Source organism: Gasterosteus aculeatus, chromosome 7 (genome assembly GCF_964276395.1).
Source record: "Gasterosteus aculeatus chromosome 7, fGasAcu3.hap1.1, whole genome shotgun sequence".
Lineage (NCBI taxonomy): Eukaryota > Metazoa > Chordata > Actinopteri > Perciformes > Gasterosteidae > Gasterosteus > Gasterosteus aculeatus.
In genome coordinates this window covers 8,803,796-8,823,457 of record NC_135694.1, presented here as the reverse complement: position 1 = coordinate 8,823,457, position 19,662 = coordinate 8,803,796, and the positions used below count along the sequence as shown (strand labels likewise).

General features: G+C 42.7%; 4 protein-coding genes across 22 annotated transcripts; 2 read left to right on the top strand and 2 right to left on the bottom strand.

Moving 5' to 3' along the window:
• The first annotated feature begins 564 nt into the window (after positions 1-564).
• LOC120821355 (glycoprotein hormone beta-5) lies at positions 565-2,700 on the top strand. The gene is made up of 3 exons (XM_040179796.2): positions 565-952; positions 1,762-1,969; positions 2,402-2,700. The coding sequence occupies exons 2-3, from the start codon at positions 1,763-1,765 to the stop codon at positions 2,588-2,590; spliced, it is 396 nt and encodes a 131-aa protein (XP_040035730.1). The 5' UTR covers positions 565-952; position 1,762; the 3' UTR covers positions 2,591-2,700.
• A 1,398-nt stretch (positions 2,701-4,098) lies between these two features.
• On the bottom strand, positions 4,099-5,108 carry gpha2 (glycoprotein hormone subunit alpha 2). Its single transcript, XM_040182434.2, has 3 exons — positions 4,859-5,108; positions 4,435-4,619; positions 4,099-4,339 (listed from the first exon to the last, which is right to left on the bottom strand). Exons 1-3 carry the CDS (start codon positions 4,977-4,979, stop codon positions 4,235-4,237), a joined length of 411 nt encoding a protein of 136 aa, XP_040038368.2. The 5' UTR covers positions 4,980-5,108; the 3' UTR covers positions 4,099-4,234.
• A 5,236-nt stretch (positions 5,109-10,344) lies between these two features.
• majin (membrane anchored junction protein) lies at positions 10,345-16,105 on the bottom strand. 18 transcript variants are annotated; one of them, XM_040179789.2, is made up of 10 exons: positions 15,864-16,105; positions 15,569-15,671; positions 14,601-14,643; positions 14,432-14,507; positions 14,231-14,335; positions 13,824-13,858; positions 13,458-13,597; positions 12,464-12,530; positions 11,152-11,507; positions 10,345-10,679 (listed from the first exon to the last, which is right to left on the bottom strand). In XM_040179789.2, the coding sequence occupies exons 2-10, from the start codon at positions 15,667-15,669 to the stop codon at positions 10,640-10,642; spliced, it is 963 nt and encodes a 320-aa protein (XP_040035723.2). In that variant the 5' UTR covers positions 15,670-15,671; positions 15,864-16,105; the 3' UTR covers positions 10,345-10,639. The 18 variants fall into 18 exon arrangements, with proteins under 18 accessions (XP_040035723.2, XP_077962540.1, XP_077962539.1 ...); XM_078106414.1 differs by having other exon boundaries at positions 13,458-13,594; positions 15,783-16,072; XM_078106413.1 differs by having other exon boundaries at positions 13,458-13,594; positions 15,864-16,043.
• Positions 15,996-19,321, top strand: LOC120821350 (glyoxal reductase-like). 2 transcript variants are annotated; one of them, XM_078106426.1, is made up of 6 exons: positions 15,996-16,190; positions 17,729-18,007; positions 18,246-18,391; positions 18,531-18,670; positions 18,741-18,899; positions 18,967-19,321. In XM_078106426.1, exons 2-6 carry the CDS (start codon positions 17,757-17,759, stop codon positions 19,144-19,146), a joined length of 876 nt encoding a protein of 291 aa, XP_077962552.1. In that variant the 5' UTR covers positions 15,996-16,190; positions 17,729-17,756; the 3' UTR covers positions 19,147-19,321. The 2 variants fall into 2 exon arrangements, with proteins under 2 accessions (XP_077962552.1, XP_077962550.1); XM_078106424.1 differs by lacking the exon at positions 15,996-16,190 and adding an exon at positions 17,085-17,263.
• The last annotated feature ends 341 nt before the right edge of the window (positions 19,322-19,662 follow it).

Genomic DNA, 19,662 nt, shown 5'->3' with positions numbered 1-19,662 from the left:
GAGAAAACACTCTGTTGAGTCTGCTGTTTTTGTGTCACCTCTTTTCAATCAATCAATTACACTCACTTTTGACGATTCTTTTAACAACGGGCACAATGCATGCTTCTTAAATCTTCCATTTCATATTCCCATATAGATAATGTGTTATAGCATACAGACCCACGCAAATATAAACCCAGTGTGCACTGCTGGCCAGGCATCAAACCGCAAAACCAGAGTAACATTTGTCTTATTGGGTGATGCTGTCAATGTTTTTTTGCAAAAAATGTTTTACCTCCAAACATTTTTTACCCTCTTGCTGAGCATTTTCAAATGCTATACAGTTTTGATTTATTTTCCAACTGTTTCAGAAGAACGTTGATTTACGTTAATTTCCATATTGTGGTCAAATAAATTGGAATTCAAACATTAACTTTCAAAACTCGCTTGAGATGAGTAATTCAGCCTAATTAACAAACAATCATTGCATTATATGTTCCAATGAACGGCTATGGAACTCCAAAGAGTTTTAAAGTTCCGTCCTCTGTTTTTATCTCACCAATATCGTCAGTACCGACAATCCTCACATCGTTGAGTGGAGACAAAAGTTGGATAAAGAACTGCACACACGCACACACACACACACACGTGCGCTCATGGCTCAAGCACTCATGCACTCACACAGAGAGATACAGGCTGAGGTTAAGAAAACATAGACAAGCATCAGTTTTTTCCAGGGAGTCTCCATTATTTCTGGCTTAGGGTCTCTAATGGTATTTCATTGTAATTGCTATGATGTCAGAGTGTCCGTTCGCCCTAATGGCCTTCTAAAAACAACAACAAGGACAGATTGGTTCCATTCACCGGTTGTTGTCCGGGCAGAGAGAGACACAGGAGTCCAGCTGCTCAAATCCCCGCAAGATCTTCAGCCGAAAAGGTGTTTTTTTTCTGACATCCATTAAGTATTGGGCAGGTATGTAACATTCATTTTGACTAATACTCATTTTAAATGTACTTTTTACTGCTTTGGGACATTATATATACATAATTATCTTAGCAGGCTGCTTTACCCCACAGTGTAGTTCCATAGCTTATTGGAAGTTACTGCACTCACTGTGTACGAGTGAGTGAATCTCTTCGTCTCTTCATGCAGAAAGTATTTTTATGTCCGTGTTTTATTTCTTAATAAGCATTCTACAGTCTGGCTGAATTGAGGTGATTCCAGTTGTTTAAGTGCAATTAAAGTGGTTTGCTTGAAGATTAATTAAGCAGATGTCTCCAGTAACATTAAATAAATGATTTTGATTCAAACAAGAAATGAAAACTGACATTTTATGCGAGTTGGTGAAATTACTGAACTGTCGCATTTACTTTAAAAGAGAATTTAGAGGTTTTTGTTGTTGTCTTTTGTTAATTGGAAACCTTTATTTTAACTTAAGTAGCAGTTACACATTGAAATAATTACTTATTTGGTTGTTGCAGTGAATAGATTACTTTATTGGCTGCAGTTGCCATAATAAACACTAGAGGAAGCTGCGAGTCACAATACTGCTCTGAAAGTTTTTTTCTTTTTTGGATCATCTTCCCTGTATATTTGAAGTATGTACCTTTAGCGAGTAGATGGTATTCAAAGTAAACATAACAAAAAAATGAAATGATTTATTTTGAAGGTGAAGGGTTTTCCATCCAGGTGGAGAAGGTCACTTGTTGCCAAAGTACATGAGGTATAATGGATGTATTTCCTCAATCAAAGACACTTACTTAGTATTTTTCCGGTACCAGCATGCATCTCCAACCCCTGTCCACCTCCTTCCTGCTCCTCCTCCTCCTGGTTGCCGTGGCAGCGGAGGTACGCCACGGCTTGACGACCACACTTCACGGCTTCCGAGGCTGCGCCGTGCGAGAGTTCTCCTTCGTGGCCCAGAAGCCGGGCTGCAAGGGACTGCGCATCAGCACGGAGGCTTGCTGGGGGCGCTGTCACACCTGGGAGGTAACATTTGTAAAATAAACTAAAAAAAAAGACTCAAAGAGGGCCAGTGACCACTTATCAGCTCAGACTCATATGTTATTGTCGTTGGATGTGCGATGACATTTCAAGCATCGAGAAGAGACAAATCTCTGAATCCGCAAGAAAAGAGCTGCCTCAAGCGCAAAGTCATTATTAGAGTTTAAAGTCCACTTACTATCCTTTTCCAAGGCTTTCAACAGCCCCCCATGGTCCTCCTGCAGCTGGAGGTTGCTTATTGTTGATACAAATCTAAACTGATGCTCATGCGTAAGTGGACGTTAAACAGCATCTTCACCTTTCCCTCCAAAAAAATTAGATGATTGAAAAGCTCAGGGAAGAACTAGGAAATCGACCTTTGTCAAGCTTCAAATTCCAAGCTGTGTGTCTGTGTTTGTGTGTGTGTGAACCTTGCAGAAGCCTGTGCCGGATCCCCCTTACATCCATCGACACCATCGCGTGTGTACCTACAGTCGTATCCGCCACATGACTGCCCGCCTGCCGGGCTGCCAGCCCCACGTCTCCCCTCTCTACCACTATCCCATGGCTCTGCACTGCCACTGTGCCGGCTGCTCCACGCAGGACACAGAGTGTGAGACCTTCTGATGGGCGGGACACTGCCGGCCAACAACAGCTCTGCTGATATGAGGAGCCCTGAATAAAATGATGAAACCAAGGCGTTGGAGCAAGTGTGCTACTTGACATGTGGTGACCTAGAAACACTGAAGATATGTGTGTATTATACATATGCATGTAAGAAAGGAGGTGTAACCAATATACTTAAATCTTGAGGTGGAAAAACGTTTCACAATAATAACTTCTCAATATTCTCTTGGTTGAAGTTTATTATTTAATTGAAGGTGACATGATACATACACATTGTACAGAGACCAATGACAAACTTGTTTCCTACACGTCATATTTAGATGGATGAGATTAGTCATAGACCGCCAAAGTATAATAAGTAACTTTTTTCTTATCACTCCTGTAAGACGATTTTTACTTTATTACATACTTCATTCCATTACTTGGACTGGTATCCAGGGTTTCCAGGGTGCATCATAGCTGATGCTATTTTCCAACTGTGAGACCAGTGACTGGCTGAGAGAATGTTAAAAAAATCACTCACCCACAAATACTGAGGGTGCTCTTGCACCCTGCATGGTAGAACCGGGCTGCTCGAAGTGCAGATGTGCAGTGATGTGTTTTCATTGTTGTCCCCTATCATTCAATTAGAGTGTTGGGGGGACGTGTTGTATGAGCCATATTACAATTAATTAGATGTTTTCTGTGATTCAGTATTTAGTTTTGTGCCAAGTTGAGCACAGAATAAGTCGTGTAACTATATATATATTTTTAAGTAAACATTTAAAATGGAGTTACTGCCTCTGAAGACTCTTTTCGTGTCAGGCTACTTGTCAAATACCCAGACTGGGACAGTAGTGGTAATGATTCCCGCTGCACATGTAGTGGTCACGTTTAAGGTTACGGTAAGTCAGTATACTGTCCCCTCAATGAAGAAAAGTGAGAAGAAAAAAAGACTTCACAGTTGCAGAATAGAAAGTTTATTGAAATTCATCACAAACTATACAGTGCATTCTGTCTCTTTCCATTTCCAACATTATTTGGTTTCATCAATAGATACTATTTACAAAATGTCCTTTAGTTCAAATTCATAAATATAAATAAAAGGTGTACATTCTTTGGTCTCTTGTATGTGTAGTGGTTATTGCAAAGAATGAGCCTGCTTGAATTGACGTTGATTTCAGAGGTTGGCTGTATATTTACTGTTTCGTTGTTGAATTGGGTCAGTGCGAAGTAATGCTTCCATTCATTTTGCCATAATAAACCTCCCTTAGATCACATTTTACAAAAACACACCCACAGAATCTTAACAAACAAAGTGAAGTGAAGTGAATTTCCCATTTTGATCTTATTTGCGAGTCACTGGCTGACCGAACCTGAGCAGACGTCACTCTGCCTGAATGAATTTCACTTGATGTTAGCAGAGCATTTCAGAGTCATGTGCTTAATCTGCAGAGATTATTCCATCACTTATGGACATAAATGGAGGAAACACTTTTTTGGACATTTTCAGTTCAATAAATGGATTTTCTTCAACATTCAAAACAAGTCTAAATAGACAGCAGAAGGGTTGTATTTCAACTATTTACCAGAGTTTGTAGCGTCTAACTGAATTGGGTTCTTATCCTGGGACACACTAGGCATGCATTACGCTCTCCTGCTGGGTCAGTAGCGGGACTTGCGGCACATGTCACAGCGGCACACCTTCGCTGACAGGATCTCTATTTCGTCATGGTGACGACCTCGAGGGCAGTCCAGGCGGACTTTGACCTGCGGGAAGTCGAGCAAACAAGACATGAACAACCGGTAAAAATGCTCATCCCCTGAACACTGCAGTTCGACCCCTTCTTAACGTTTCCTCTCACCTTGACATCCTTGCTGATGGTGCAGCAGCGGGAAGCCGAGGTGATGTTGTGGGTGAAGTTGGAGGCCACCAGCACCGAGTACCTGGACGGGAAGGCGCTGGACTCGCAGTAGCCCACGCAGGCGTAGACCAGGTGGGTGCCTTTACATGTGCCGCGGCGGTCACTGCGGATGGTCACGTTGAAGGCTGGAGCGGGGAGAGAGGGCGGGAGGGATGAGCGAGGGGAAACGGAATCAAGCCTTCTACGCGTGAGAGCGTTTTGGGATTTTGCACTTAAAGAAAGGAGGACAACGTTGCCAAATCTATTGTGAGCCGAAATAAACTGCTGAAACTCGAGACGTATAATCAAGTTAGAAGGAAGTCTTAGACGCTGTTGTTCAACACACTAGAGACACATTTAAAGAACACCGTGTTCTGTTCCTCACGGTGAAGGTAGCACCCTGGGGTGAGGCTGTCGTAGCTCCGACCAATAGGAGAGAAGAGCAGGATGAGTGACATCACCGGTAGGACCAGCAGGCAGAATTGTGAGGTCATGCACAGCAACATCTGGATGGCAGCCTGGAGGAACCAAACAGAGTATTTAGGACGTTGCTGTGACTAAAAACCAGAGGAAAACTGTCTTTTTGACAGCTTTTATGCAGAAATAAATTAAACTCTGACTTCTTTTTGGGCTTTCCTTCAATCTTTGCTTTTGTTCCAGTGAGAAAGTACAAATTAGAACCTTGGTAGACATTTGAAAAAAATCTTCTAGTGTGAGGCTGTGAGGAAGCATTGTTTGGTCATAAAAGGATCTAGGCTACTTAAAATATTTCATCTGAACATGATGTCGGGGCTGAAGAAACTGAAGGGCCGCTTCAAAAAAAGTTTCTATCAACTTTTTTGTGCCCCCCCCCCCTTTCTGAGCTCTTGAATCAAACCATAAATGAAAGCGCCGCCCAGATCCCCCCTCACTCATCTTCCGAGGGGATTCCCCACCCTGCGCGTCTGCCTGGTTGCTGCTTGCTTGAGTGACAGCTAATGTGAATAAAAACAATGCAGTCTTTATTATTTCAACACGCCTCATTGACCAGCTACCCACTGACACATGCGTACACATCTCCCACACGCCGACTCTGTCAGACATCCCATAGCTGCACAGCAACATCGTCCCACACCAGTCACAAATAAATTCTTTAAGAGACAAAAAAAGCCGAGGGATCCTTTGTGACTTTGTTCTCCCCCCACACGCGTTAATGCATAGAGTGCACGTATGTGCATGCGTGCTCTTGAGTCAATGTCCATGCATGCATGTGGTCATTACCCCCCGCCCAGACACACACACACACATACACACACACACACACACACACACACACACGCACAGACAACCACCACGTGTGTAAACAGTAAAGTCATGTTTTCCTGGTAATTTGGGGATCCCGACCTTTGCCCTCTAAATTGGCGGCTCTTTCCAGCTCGGCTTCCCCTGTGACTGGAGCTTTGGGAATTAAGCCTATGTGGTGATGGTGAAACGGCCCCCGGGGACGCCATTAACGCTGCTGGTACGCACAAACCAACGGGTCAGGACTGCGTATGTGTGTTTGTGTGTGTGAGGCAATTAACCCCCCCCCCCCCCCCCCCCGTGTCAGCTGGTGGGGCAGGGGGAAATGCTCAGCATTTAAATACCTCTTATGTGGGGTTTCCACGCCTGAAGGTTTTGGGTTGTCTTTGAGGAAAGTGGGTTGTGATACATTGCACCCCGCTAGAGGGAGGGCCGGTGTTCGAGACCGCCAGAATAGCTGAAGCAATATCTTCCTCAGAAAAGCCACGTAATGTTCTTGTAAAGGTATTCCAAACTATACGCTAAACAATTACAATTTATCTTCAAAACAACCCTCAGAACTGAAGAATCTGATTACTGCCAAAAGGAACTAGATCTGAACATAATTTGAAATTGTGAGGTAGAATTTCAAGGATGTAATTAGTGTATATTTGCAAATAACCTGAAACTTCTTTTTTGTGTTATTCAATACTGCTCAACATAAACTGGAATGTAATAATACATTTTTTCAAAGTAGTATCAAAGGTTTTTGTGCATTATCTTGGTAAGGTAAGTTAGAAATATCAAGAAAAACGACGGACCCAAAAGAGACAAATTGTTTCTCATCTGTCACTGTCTGGTGTTTAAAAAAAAGAAAAAACATTAGTGCTATGTATTAAAAATGTATTATTGTCTTAGTTGTATTATTATAAAGTAAAGTAAGGTTTCAAAATAAAAGCCCCCAAACAGGATAACATGTGTGCATAACAAGAAGTAAAAATGCTTAATATGGACCATTAATACTTATTATTTGCTAAATGGAGTAATACAATTATTGATAAAAATACACATGGTATAAGTCTGAAATACAGAAATCGAATGTAAATAAACATAAAGACAAATAAAAGGGTTAAAGGTGAATTTTCCCAACAGGAACATAGTTCTGCTAAAAAAAACACAACTAAACTCTATAAGAAATGAAGACCACAAGAACAAGCATTTAAAGGTGTATTCCACCAACCAATAGACTATTGCAGCGGACTTCATGGTTGCAGGTGTAAAGAGCAGCAGAGTCTTACCTGAAGACGTGAAGCGGAGAGTGCAGCTTCTGGATTGCAGGGCACGTGTGGCGACCGGCAGGTGTGTGTGAGTGAGTGTGTCTGCTCTGAGCCTCATGCAGGGATGTAAGTAACACAGGTAATACTTATAGCTCTGGACACACCCATAATTAGAGAGCTGAGAGTGTGTGAATCTTTTTTCTTTTTCTCCTTTTCAACAGATCCCTCTGCACGAAAAAAAAAAAAAAGGTGGAATCAACTAAATAATTATGACCAAAATAGCCTCACTTCCCTCTTTCACGTCTTCGTCCCTGCAGTGTGTTACCGTCTCCCCGTCCCCTCCACCCTCCCCTTCCCCGCTCTCTGTTTTTCAACCTTTGGGGGGACCGCTGCTGTGACACAGAGGAAAACTAGATAGGTTTTCCATCAGCGCACCGCCACAATAGTAAGAACTCACAAAGCTTTCACCGAGCACGCATGCATGAAGACTCACGCGTGGGATCCGCACAAAGAAGGGTCCTTGCATGTACGCATGCTAAATCACTACGAAGAAAATCAAAATCTGGGCCTCAGTTGCCAGTTGATACAGGAAACTAATAGATACACTGAATGGGAGACCTCACACACACACACAGTGCGCCTGGGTTTTCCATTTGTGGGCGCAGGAGGAAGGACAGGGTCGGGTCAGAAGATATTGCTGGTTTGGGTCAACCCTGTATGTGTGTGTGTGTGTGTGTGTGTGTGTGCGTGGCACACGATGGGTATATTGTGGGGAATGCCTGGCTCTGCTTGATGTCTTGCACCGAGGAAGCCAGCTTAGCAACCGCCCTGTTCCAACTACAGCGGGTAAAGTCATCCTTTTAATAGACCCTCACGTGATTTGTTGGACATTTGCAGCCATGTCTGGACACTTTGGTGACATGTCACAAAGGTCGCAAACACCACAGGCAACTTTCACAGGGTTGCCAAAGACACGAAATGGATGTCTTTTGTTCTCTTGTGATGAGTTTTCACAATGGAAGTGGGTTTCAGGGTCACAGGAAGAAATGTCCTCCTTAGTAGAACTGCAACAATTAGAATCATTTGAGACTATTTTGATGTTTTTGTTTTTTTCAATGAGTTTTGCCTTGTGTCCATAGAGAATTTGGGTTTTTCTATAGAGCCCAATGAGACACTATAACGTTGTGATATTGGGCCATAAAAATATAGAACTTGATTTTCAAAAACTATCCTTGTTTCAACGAGCTGGATAAACCTTCAGGATAACGGATTCAAAAATTCAAAGAGATTATTATATTATAAAATCACTTGCACAACAGTAGTGGGAGGTGAACATGCGCATATATTTGTAAGTTACTGTGCTTTGATTGGATCCCAGCGGTAATTATCACTGTTTTATTGAATGTCTCCAGCTTCAGTAGCAGCCCCACATCTGCATTTGATCCCGAATCAGTTTCAGAAAGTCATCAGAGCTGGAGGTTATTCCTCCAGAAAATACAAACTGCAGATGCTCGTTATGACTTTCGATTAACTGAAATGACAAAAGCTGAACCCACCAAACATTTCCCGCAAGAAAAGCAATGTTATGAGTAATTCATCCAGGAAACGATAGCTTTTGATGCCTTTAAAATGATTTCTCCACTCCAACAGAAAAGTATAGTCCTTAAATCTAATATTCTTCAAAGAGATAAAAAAGAAAAGGAAAAAAAAAACTTTATTTCTAGAAATGAGTGAGAATAATGAGAATAAGGTATGTCACCGCAGTAGAAATCAACTTAATTTAAATGGATTTGCTGTGCCAGAAAAATATTTCAATATTGTTTTAAGAAAACCAACCCCAAAAAGAAACTCAAGACTTAAAAGACAATTACAGACAAACCCCAGTAAAATAACATACAATACATTTCTCCCATTTAATTATTTTGCCAGTTTTGCCAGAACCTAAATTCACATGGTATTCCTGTACCATCCTGCACTATTATTGCCAAAAAAGCATTAAAAACCATTTTGAAATGACTTTAAGCTGCTTGTTAGAAGCCGGACGGATGTTTCATGACACATTTGAATTTGGAGAATAAAATATTTCAATCTCTTAATACCATTATAGAAAAAAACAGGTTGCAGTGCTCATTTGATTACTGAGTCGGGAGAGATGCCGCGACTTTCCCATTCTCACTCTCACACACTCACACAAACACACCTTCTAAGGAAAACACAATCATCATCTTATGGCCCCTCTACCCCAAACACTCGCAATCTAGTTATGTCAATGGAAAGCGGAACGTGTGACATCATCACCTAAACCCCCTCACCTACACACAAAACTATTAGTGTGTTGACTGTAAGTTGCAGTCTGTTTCTTCTGATTCCATGCCAACCAGAGAGAGAGAGAGAGAGAGAGAGAGAGAGAGACTATACATCTGATTGGCAGACAGCACCTCATCAGGAGAGCATGAGATGAGGAATGAAGTTTGTTACAGGAACAGGAGACCCTCCTGTAGTCAACTTGGACACACACACACAGACAGACACACACACACACTGCTCGAGTGTGACTCAGTGGGGTGACCGATGTTTGTATCGCTCTGTGCCCGTCGCCCTCGGCTGCCGTGGAAACCGTGGCGTCTTGAATAACTATAATATCATTAATGTGTCCGCTTCCACTTCTGCCCTGTTATTTTAATCTGTGTGTGTGTGTGTATGTGTGTGAATGAAAGTACATGATGTATGTGTGTGTGTGTCTGTTATTTCAAGTGCTCCATGTGTGCACATGATTATGTCTGACAGGATATTGTGTGTGTGGTCAGAGTGCGTAAGTAGATGTGAGTTTAAGATGATGTGTGTGTGTTATTTGGGCTCTATGACAATGTAAGGAGATGATTAGGCAAAGTTTTCCTGTTTCTAAGACAATGTTTCTGTCCAGTTGACCCATTTACCCCCACATATAAACACACGCATGGACACGTGCACGCAGGAACACACACACACACACACACACACACACACACACACACACACACACACACAAAGATAGAACACTTTTCTATTTAAGATTGACAGGAGGAAAGTGGAGTTTCCACAAGGTGATACTCGCTGACGAATAAATCAAATGAAAGTAAAGTTAAATGTAGCAGAGTTTAAGACGGAAAGTCAAGAAAATAGGGGGAGAAAACGCTCATGAAAGTAGATCAAGAAGAAATCATTTCCACTGTGAGGTCACTGATTTAGTGGTAAGAAGAGAACTATACACAAAAGAAGAGAAGTCATTCATAGCAGCTAATAGCAAGGTCTCCATACATCTACACCCATGAATGAACAGACAACAACCAATGGAAACAAAGAGTTAACTGTATTTATTGCTTATGGTATCAATAAAGAGCTACAACAAAAAGCTGATGTAAAACAGAACTTCCAGAGATAAGTGAATAAACAGATGAAATCTCAGCCCAAAAAATGAATAAATAAATAATGACACAAGTATAAGAGATGATCAACAAAGGATGAAGGAGAAGAAAAAACATTAGTATCGACGCAAACAAACTTATTTGTTGCTGAACTTTATCCGAACAAACCCCGGTGCGTTTCCACTGCTGCGACCAGTAACATCTGCAGTCCCTCTACCACTGGCCTCAGGGTTCTCTGAAGAGCAAGGAGAAGGGGAAGATACCTCTGCAAAGAGAAAAGGAGAGAGGGAGAAAGAAAGAGTCAGTATTCAAACCAAAATTACCCTTGTGATTAATGCAACTGTGGGCTCATGCCATCAGCCTGCTGCTGCATATCATTATTACCATAAAGAGACCACATTTGTAAGATTGCTTGGCGTGCCTGTCAGTGCGGAAACACTCTTGTCAGTCTTTTATGCGCCTCCGGCGTTTCGGCTTGTCTCAACAGACATTTCACAGGGATATTGTAATTTCCGTGCTTTTAATAGCTGGATTTCCCCAATCCACTTGAATCTTTGTCAACTTTATTCTTTCAGATGAACAGTACCATTTAGTGCCCGGTTCTCCCGCGGGTGCAAAAATCAAACCAACAGCGACCGTCCAACGATATCAACAGATATGACCTGCTGCGGGGTAAATCTATTAGCTTTTGCTTGTAGCATGATAGCGGCTCAGGCTTAATGTGACTGGATACCGACCTGACCAGTCGACTCAACATCCCCGGCCTCACGGGCTCCTGGTCGAGCTCCTGGTCGAGTTCCTGGTCGAGCTCCTGGTCGAGCTCCTGGTCGAGCTCCTGGTCGAGCTCCTGGTCGAGTTCCTGGTCGAGTTCCTGGTCGAGCTCCTGGTCGAGCTCCTGGTCGAGCTCCTGGTCGAGTTCCTGGTCGAGCTCCTGGTCGAGCTCCTGGTCGAGGTCCTGGTCGAGGTCCTGGTCGAGGTCCTCGCCCCCCATGTGCTGCATTGACCCAGAGGGCACTTCATCTGGAGGCCTTCTTCCTCTGATTGTGTTCTCACCGGGTTTCTGCCGGTGTTCATCAAACACCGTGAAAGCCTTCTGTGGTAGAAGGTTAGAATGAATTAAAAGGATTTGTGTTTTTCACAGAACTGGATTCGCTGCCACCTCTCACTGAATTACGGCTTCGCAAGTGTAACTACTGAGGATTTATCCATGTGTTGACGTGGTTTGCATGGGGCTGTAGTAAGAGCAATAACCCATATAAAAAGAGTGTCTTGAGCACTTGAGTATTGGGGAAAACGATGTTCATCTGCTGTAATTTAAGCCGCTAACATTAGCATTCCCTAAGTTAACTCTCTACGCTTTCCGTGGGATATTTCTTTTCTGTATTATTATGAGGCAGGGAGTTAGCCTGATTATTATGTATGTCGTCATCCAAACGATAAACTAAGACTCATTTGCAAGTTGTTATGTTACATTCATATGAATTAACAAAATCATTTAAAAACGTAACGGATTTGTGATAATGTTAAGTTTGTTCGCTGGCTTGTAAATGTTTTAATTTGCCTCAGATTTAAAGGTTCAGTTGAAGGGAATGAATATATCAAAATGCACAGTTAATAACCCACTATATGTCTTGGTCTTTTCTCTAGAATATGTTTGTGCAATCAGAACTTGGTAATCATTCATTTTTCGCACTCAATCGTTTTAAAAGCTCGTAGACCTGTATTGGCACTTCATTTCTCAGAAAACAACTAAGTCACGTACACTGTGGCTGATGTAATGTTATTAATAACCTTAATCGCACTTGTTATCCTACCTGTCTGCGCTAACGTTAGCCTGGGGCGGCGGCACAGACAGAGATGCTACCAGTGAGTGTGTTTATATAGGCGGTAGATAGGAAACGAAAGGGTATTATGGGACTGAAGTTGGAAGAATAGTTGGAATCACTTCTTTCTAAACTGTGGGATGAAATTACTTTCTTATTCATTTGTGACAAATCACTTGAGCAGCTAAATGTGATGGGTAAAAGACTGAAGTAAGTAATAAATCACCTTGTCAGCATGTCCTGGATCCTCTGCGACATGTTTCTGTGCACGTGGGCAATGCAGAGAAAGCCTGCTAAAAGTTGGACACAACCTAGTTTATTCTTACATTATCAGAACAATGACTGTCAATTACATGTTGGTTGGGTTTTGCAGCCCGAATCTACAATGTCCGTTAGATGACCCCTGTGTGAGTGCTCATCAACCTATTGAGAATATTTTCTCTTTTCTGTTCCCATTTCAAGCTGGTTTAACACAAAAACAAACCACCTGTCACTACAGGCATCATAAAGAGACACACACACACACCAATGAATGCCGTCAGTGATGAAGCAGCATTTCGGAAATCTTTGACAACTGAAATGTGTCCTCTACTCGTTTTGCACCTTTCTGTGGACATGTAAGTGTTATGGCCAATGTGCTGAATATAATTCAATAATTCAATGAGAATGATTTAATGGAAGTTGATTTCCTGTGGACTGATGCTCGAGGCCCCAGTGCTTGCAGGATGTTTACACAGTTTGTGCATCGGAGAGCGTGATCCTCTACTTCAAAACGATGACACAATTCTGTTTACATTAGTTGGTGTGTGAGCATTTTAAATCATAATTTCCGCCCCACTGATTTGACAGTCAGTGAGATTGAGGTGGCGCCTGTCAGCCTCCTGTCTGTTTCGTAACTGCAAGAATCACTGGAGTGTGTGTGTGTGTGTGTGTGTGTGTGTGTGTGTCAGCGCAAACAGGGCAGAAGTCAGGATGGATATGTCAGTGAATTCATTTCATAAATGCATTGTATTGTCGCACACTCATTCAAATCCAAAACGTTCAAAAAACTATAGCGCAAATTCAAATGTGACCGTTTTTTGTGGCCACAGCGTAGGTTTCTAGTCACTACGCGCCTTTATTCCCACAGATCTTCCCAACATTTACTTGTGGTTCCTTGAAAGGTTAAAAGTGTTAAAAATGTTCCAGATAAGCTGTACAGTGGTAAAGAGAGCACTCACCCGAGCACAGACACGCTGCTCTGAGCCTCCATGTCGCCGTGTAACTCCTTTAGAATGGCCTCCTCTAGTGGTGAATCCCTCCTACGGCGCTTTGCCGGGGGCTCGGACGCGGAGAGGAAAGGCTTCACGACATCTTTCTGCTGGGAAACAAGCAGTGGTGCGCTGGTCACGGTGAGTGACTGGGGTCGGACTCTAGATAATGTCATTTAAAACAATCCAATTTAGCAGGCCTGTTCCTCAGAGAGGTTTGGTGATGTTCAGCTCTTACTGTGACAGTGTCCATTTAACTACAATGTAATGTCTGGGCTCTTATTAACATGTCATATAAAACTAGATTTTTATTAAAATACTTGAATTCACACTCACTGGGCTTAAATTCTCTGCCCCTGGCTTCGCTCCCTCTGCAAGACATTTGAGAGATTGGCATGTGTGATTAGCATCTTGGTCATCTGTTTTTGTGCAAACAACAAATTGAAAATCTGCATGTAGACGCTCAGCTAACCAGGATGAGCTCATTCTTGTCTACGGACACTGGCCCCAGATATGAGGTGAAGGCTAAACCTTTGTGGACCCCTTCCTGGATTTGTGCCTGTTCGATTTTGGTGCTATTTATTAACCTGTCCTTGTGCTTGAGCACGTCCGGTACCTCTATAGCCATGCAGCCAATAAAGCTCCGAGCATTTGTAATGATCGCATGTAATGTCCTGCGAATGTGTTGTGCCAATACAACAGAGGAAGCTGTAAGCTGTTCGCCCACATGCGTCCATCCTTACCATTCTGTGTGTTTTTCTCCAGGTAGAGGACAAGACTAAACGGGTAAGCTCGCAGCCTCCCCTCACCGCACGTCACCTTCGACGCTCCCTCCCACGGCTTCTTATCTGGTCGGCGCAGTTCAGAAAATACAGTAAACTGCTAGTGAACGAGCATCTTAATGGGGGCGCAAGTGAAGGATCAGCAGCTGTGTTCGAGGATACAAGGGAAGACATTGAAGTGGGCACTAGAGAAAGGTTGGAGGCTGTCCAAGTTGCCAACAATGGTCCTGATGATTTCCTGACAACCCGAGGAGAGAAAGTGAGAGAAAAAGTTCAATGCAATGATTGTGAATGCCGACTAAGCACACGAAGCAACAGTATTCATAATTACCTCCAGTTCCTCATAGAGGTTTTCTCCCACACCCTCCTCTCCTCTGATGAAACACACGATGCATACATTACAGTAGCTTATCAACACACAGTGTATATTGTGTTATACAATCTTAACAGTTCCAGTTTCTGTAACTTTAAAGCTGATAACTGTATAAGGCCTTTCATGCATCAGGGAATGCATTTTGCTGATGCAGCACACGCATTAAGGCTCTGACTGTTGTGCACAAATCCTTGAGTGTCAATAATAATAATAATTTAAAAGAAAATCGTCTCCTTGGGCTTTAACAAATTCCTAGATCGGTTAGGTGTCTTATTATTCAATGTTAGCCATGAATAAAGGCAAAGGGTGTAACAGAAGTGGAGCAAAAACATCAATGCCTTCTCTCTCGCCTCGAGCGCAGTCATCGCCAGCTTTACAGATTAAAGCACTTTGTGCAATACTACTGCAGAATTTAATCTTGAGGAGAAAAGGAAGAGCGAAACACGGCAGTTGCCAGGAGTGGGTTTAACATTGATCAATAGGTAAATGTGTGATTTATGGATTCTGGGCTTGTGTTGTTTTGCTCTGCTGTCAGGAAGAAAACTACTCAGGTCTGTGGTTGTTCTAATCCAGCAAATTGTTAAGGCTTAGGTCTCAAAAGCATTTTATCAAGCTATTTTAGCTCCGGAAGTAATTGCACTTGAGCTCGGCCAAAACTGAATTATTTCATTTCTGGTTCTAAACTAATTTCCAGTGATGCGCTTAATGCTCATCTCAGTTTGGGGACAAATGACTAATGTGCAACTAGAGCTGCCTTAGTGTAAGAACTCAGATACTTCCATTACTTAATCAGTTAATTGCTGTTTTGGGGATTTGTCAGCGGTCTAGTTCTTGCTCTGGTACTATTATTCTGGCTCTCACCAAAGGAATACACAGACATTAAGTATAAAAATAATAATGTGAGGATGTTAAGAACAAGGTCTTGCCTGAAGCTGCTGCCTCCGCTGATCTTGAACTTGTAGATCAAACTATCAGCTTTGAAGAATCGAGTTTCAGGCAAAGGAAAGGAGAAGGGCCGCAGGGGCATGACTGACCTCATATTGTTTGGGCAACACAATAAAACACAATATATTCATTAATGGAGGGCAACCAAAACACAGACTACACATAACAATTACTACAAATGTTGACTTTGTTTACCTAGTTAGCTAACACCAGTGTGCTATAACGGTCTTAATCAGTGTAAAGCTCAGAAATGCTCTGTCGCACTCTTAAAATTACCGTAATATCAAGGTTCAATGGCGAGCATGGATTTGGTGGGTATCCAGCGAGCTAACTTACGAGCCTACAACGGGACATTAACGGTTAACTCCGTGACCGTCAATCAAACTCATGCCTCGCCCTGCGATTGGCTGGACACTCGCCGCTTCCCGCCTTTCAGTTGCTTCTCCTTCAATGATTAGCTGGATCTTCTTCCAATCAACGGCGTCAAAGCAGGTGTCACTGTGGTGACGGAGAAACCCGCTCAAAATATCACATGACTGTCAGCTGACCAGGTGTTGCCGGAAATAGGAGTTGTAACTAGCAACTGGCAACTTGGCCCAAAAGGTGAGATAAAAATGTTTTTTTTTGTGATTTTTTGATTATTTATTTCATTCCATTATATTTCATTATATATACCATGTTACTCCGTAACATGGTATATATAACTGTGACATCATACAACGTGTGTAGCCTGTCACACACCCTGTCCTCCTAAACACAGGGGTTCAGATGCCCATCCTGGGTTTAGGGACCTACAAGTTGGTGGGTTGTGAAGAGGTGTACCAGGCTGTGGACGCAGCGCTGGTTGCTGGTTATCGGTCCTTTGACACCGCAGAAGCTGACCTGAGCCGAGCCTTGAAGGAGCTCTTGCCTAAATATGGCTTAACCAGAGAAGATGAGGGGGTTGTGACAATGGCTAAACTGAAAAAGGCTTGCCTCTGGCTTTGGTATCACACACATATTTATTAATGTGATTAGTATATTTATCGTCACGCAACAGTCACCTAGCCCAAGTCCCTGTATGTGTAACACACGAGTTAATAGACAGATCAGATTATTTCCTACTCAGAGACCACGCAGCGGCAGTTCAGCTCAGTCAAGTTTGAGCCAAAAAAGGTTGGGTATAGATATATATATATATATATATATATATATATATATATATATATATATATGTATGTATATGTGTGTCTATATATGTACAGTATGTCTGTATATATATTTTACTGTGCTACAGAGTGTTTCTATCTGACACATATTTGCACCAAACAGACTCCAAAGGCGTTTATGTTTAATTTTTATACAAACTTTATATCAAATGAAACGATAGCTACGTGTTCGCTTCGTACTTCCAACAGGTGTTGTAACTATGACAACAGACGGTTTTGCTGAAAGTTCCCAGTTAACACGGACACCTGTTAAACAGTAACACGTGGCCTCAGATCCTGTGGTGAGGCCGCTTTTTGCCGTTCCAAAGTACAGACTGAAAAACTATAGCGGGGCGTGCTTTTGCTATCAGGACCCCTCAGTTTTGGAACACTGTCTGAGGAGATAAGGGTCCTAGAAGCAGTGGTCACCTTCATATCAGCTCTGAGGACCCATTTAAAGTTGTCGGTTTACTGCTCTATTTTTATTTGGTGAGTAATTTAGTCGACGAATGTTATTAAATTGTATTTGTTTCTTAGTTTACTTTTATTGTAACAATTTGCTTTATTGGTTTATCTTATGTACTTTTATTTCAAACAGGGTTTAACTCTTCTCTGTTGAACCTTCCGTTTTTATTGTATTGCTGTTGTTGTAATTTTGTAGGGATTCATACAGTATTCATTCTCACATACTGCCGCATCGGGACAGCTACGCCGCAGCACCTTAACACTACAGTTAAGTTAGTCTATTCTAACAATGCAACACTGTAGGGTCATTGGTACTCACTGAATTAAAACACCATGCTTATTCTTTAACAAACCTGGTAGTTCATGGAAATACAGTAGAATTCTGTGTAAACTACACCCCCCAGTATAGTACCAGTCCTGAAACAACCACGTTGATGTTTACTCCCCTTTTATTTCCCTCCCTCAACTCTCTCTCTTTCTCTTCTGCAGTGTCCGCTGGGTCAAACAACAAATTGAGATGTCTTCCCTCGTCTCCAGCATCCCTTCTGTCCTCCTAAACACAGGGGTTCGGATGCCCATACTGGGTTTAGGGACCTACGAGTTGGTGGGCCGTGAAGAGGTGTACCAGGCCGTGGACGCGGCGCTGCTCTTTGGTTATCGGGCCTTTGACAGTGCCGCCATGTACCAGAATGAAGCCGCCTTTGGCCGAGCCTTGAGGGAGCTCCTGCCCAAACATGGCTTAACCAGAGAGGATGTATTCATAACCAGGTGATGTGCATATGCTCGTAGTCCTTCCTAAAGAGCATTTCAGCGTTTTTTAAGTGACCTTTTTATAAATTATAATACATTAGGCTTTTGTTCCACTAGTTTTGTGGATAAGCCTGTCATCTTGATTATTAACTATGTATTGACCCTGAGCAAAATGAGGAACTCATATGGAGGAACTGAAGCTCTGGGAAGTTTTACTCAGAGGTAAAGTAATAAAAAGGCCTCTATTTCCGTGCAGTAAGCTGGACTCCAAGGATCAGGGCGAAAAAGCCATGGAAGGAGCCCTGTACAGCCTGTCTCAGCTGGACCTGGGTTACATTGACCTCTACCTGATCCACTGGCCTGGCACAGATGACCTGGATGAGACTGACCAACGCAACTCAGGTAAACTGTTGAGAATTACTGGAAACATAAAAATGGTGCACATGCAACGAATGAATATCATATTTTTGAGAAACATTTTTCAAACAAATGTTTGATGAATAATTGTTCCATTTTCTTAGATATTAATATTTGATTCCAGACAACCGAGCTCAGAGTTGGGCCACGCTGGAGGAGCTGCATGCTCAGGGGAAGCTGAAGGCCATTGGAGTGTCAAACTACACACCAGCACACATGAGAGAACTGATGCAGAGCTGCAAAGTCCCTCCTGCAGTGCTGCAGGTAGAATACCTTGGAGGGAAAGGAGAATGGTTAATATCATTATGTACATCTGTTATATATATTTCTTTAGGATGAGTTTCACCCCAAGCATATCCAGACGGAGGTGAGGAAAGTGTGCAAGGAGTATGGAGTGTGTTTCCAGGCGTACTCCTCCTTGGGGAAAGGAAATCTGATCACTGACCCCGTGGTCTTGGAGGTGGCAAAGAACTGCGAACGCACCCCTGGACAGGTAAACACAAACATCTGGATTTGTTTTGGGCCAGCCTATAACAATTTCCTTCTTGGTTCCCCGTCAGGTCCTCTTGCGCTGGGCTGTGCAGCAGGGCGTCCCAGTGATCCCAAAGTCGTCAAATCCAGAGCGAATAAAGGACAACGGCAGGATTTTTGACTTCACGCTGAGCGACGCGGACATGGACAAACTGTCAGCTTTGGACTGTGGGCGCAAATACTGTCTGGATGCAGCACTGGTGGTTTGAGAGACGTCCAGGGCTGTAGTGGAGGGTAAACGCACGTAAATGCCGTTTACGCACCTCTGGAATTTTGGAAATAGCGTTTATGCACCTCTAAGTGGCATTTACGCACCTCAAAGGTCCCTGTGCCTTGTATTCTTCCGTTGGAATAATCCGAAATAAACTTGGTGTAATTTTAAAACAGCTAAGACTATGTTTCCTATTGTTGAACATAGAAACGCCGTAGTCTGAATCCTTTTCATCTGCGCTGTAATTCAGTCTGTGAGCATCCAATCAGTGCCTTGCGGCTGCAGCAGCGACCAATCAGGATCCAGGAGGTGTGTAAACACATACACGTTGTGGATCAGCCTGCCTGCCGACCTTTTCTGAATGTGTAATATTTGTGTGCGTGCACTGACATTTAATTGTCTAAGTACGACACGTACCAGTGAGTTTCTTTTAGTCGGCGCTGTATGCGTCCATCTTTATTAGTGCATATTTACTTCTACGCATAAACGCGCACCTTGATGACCTCATCACAAC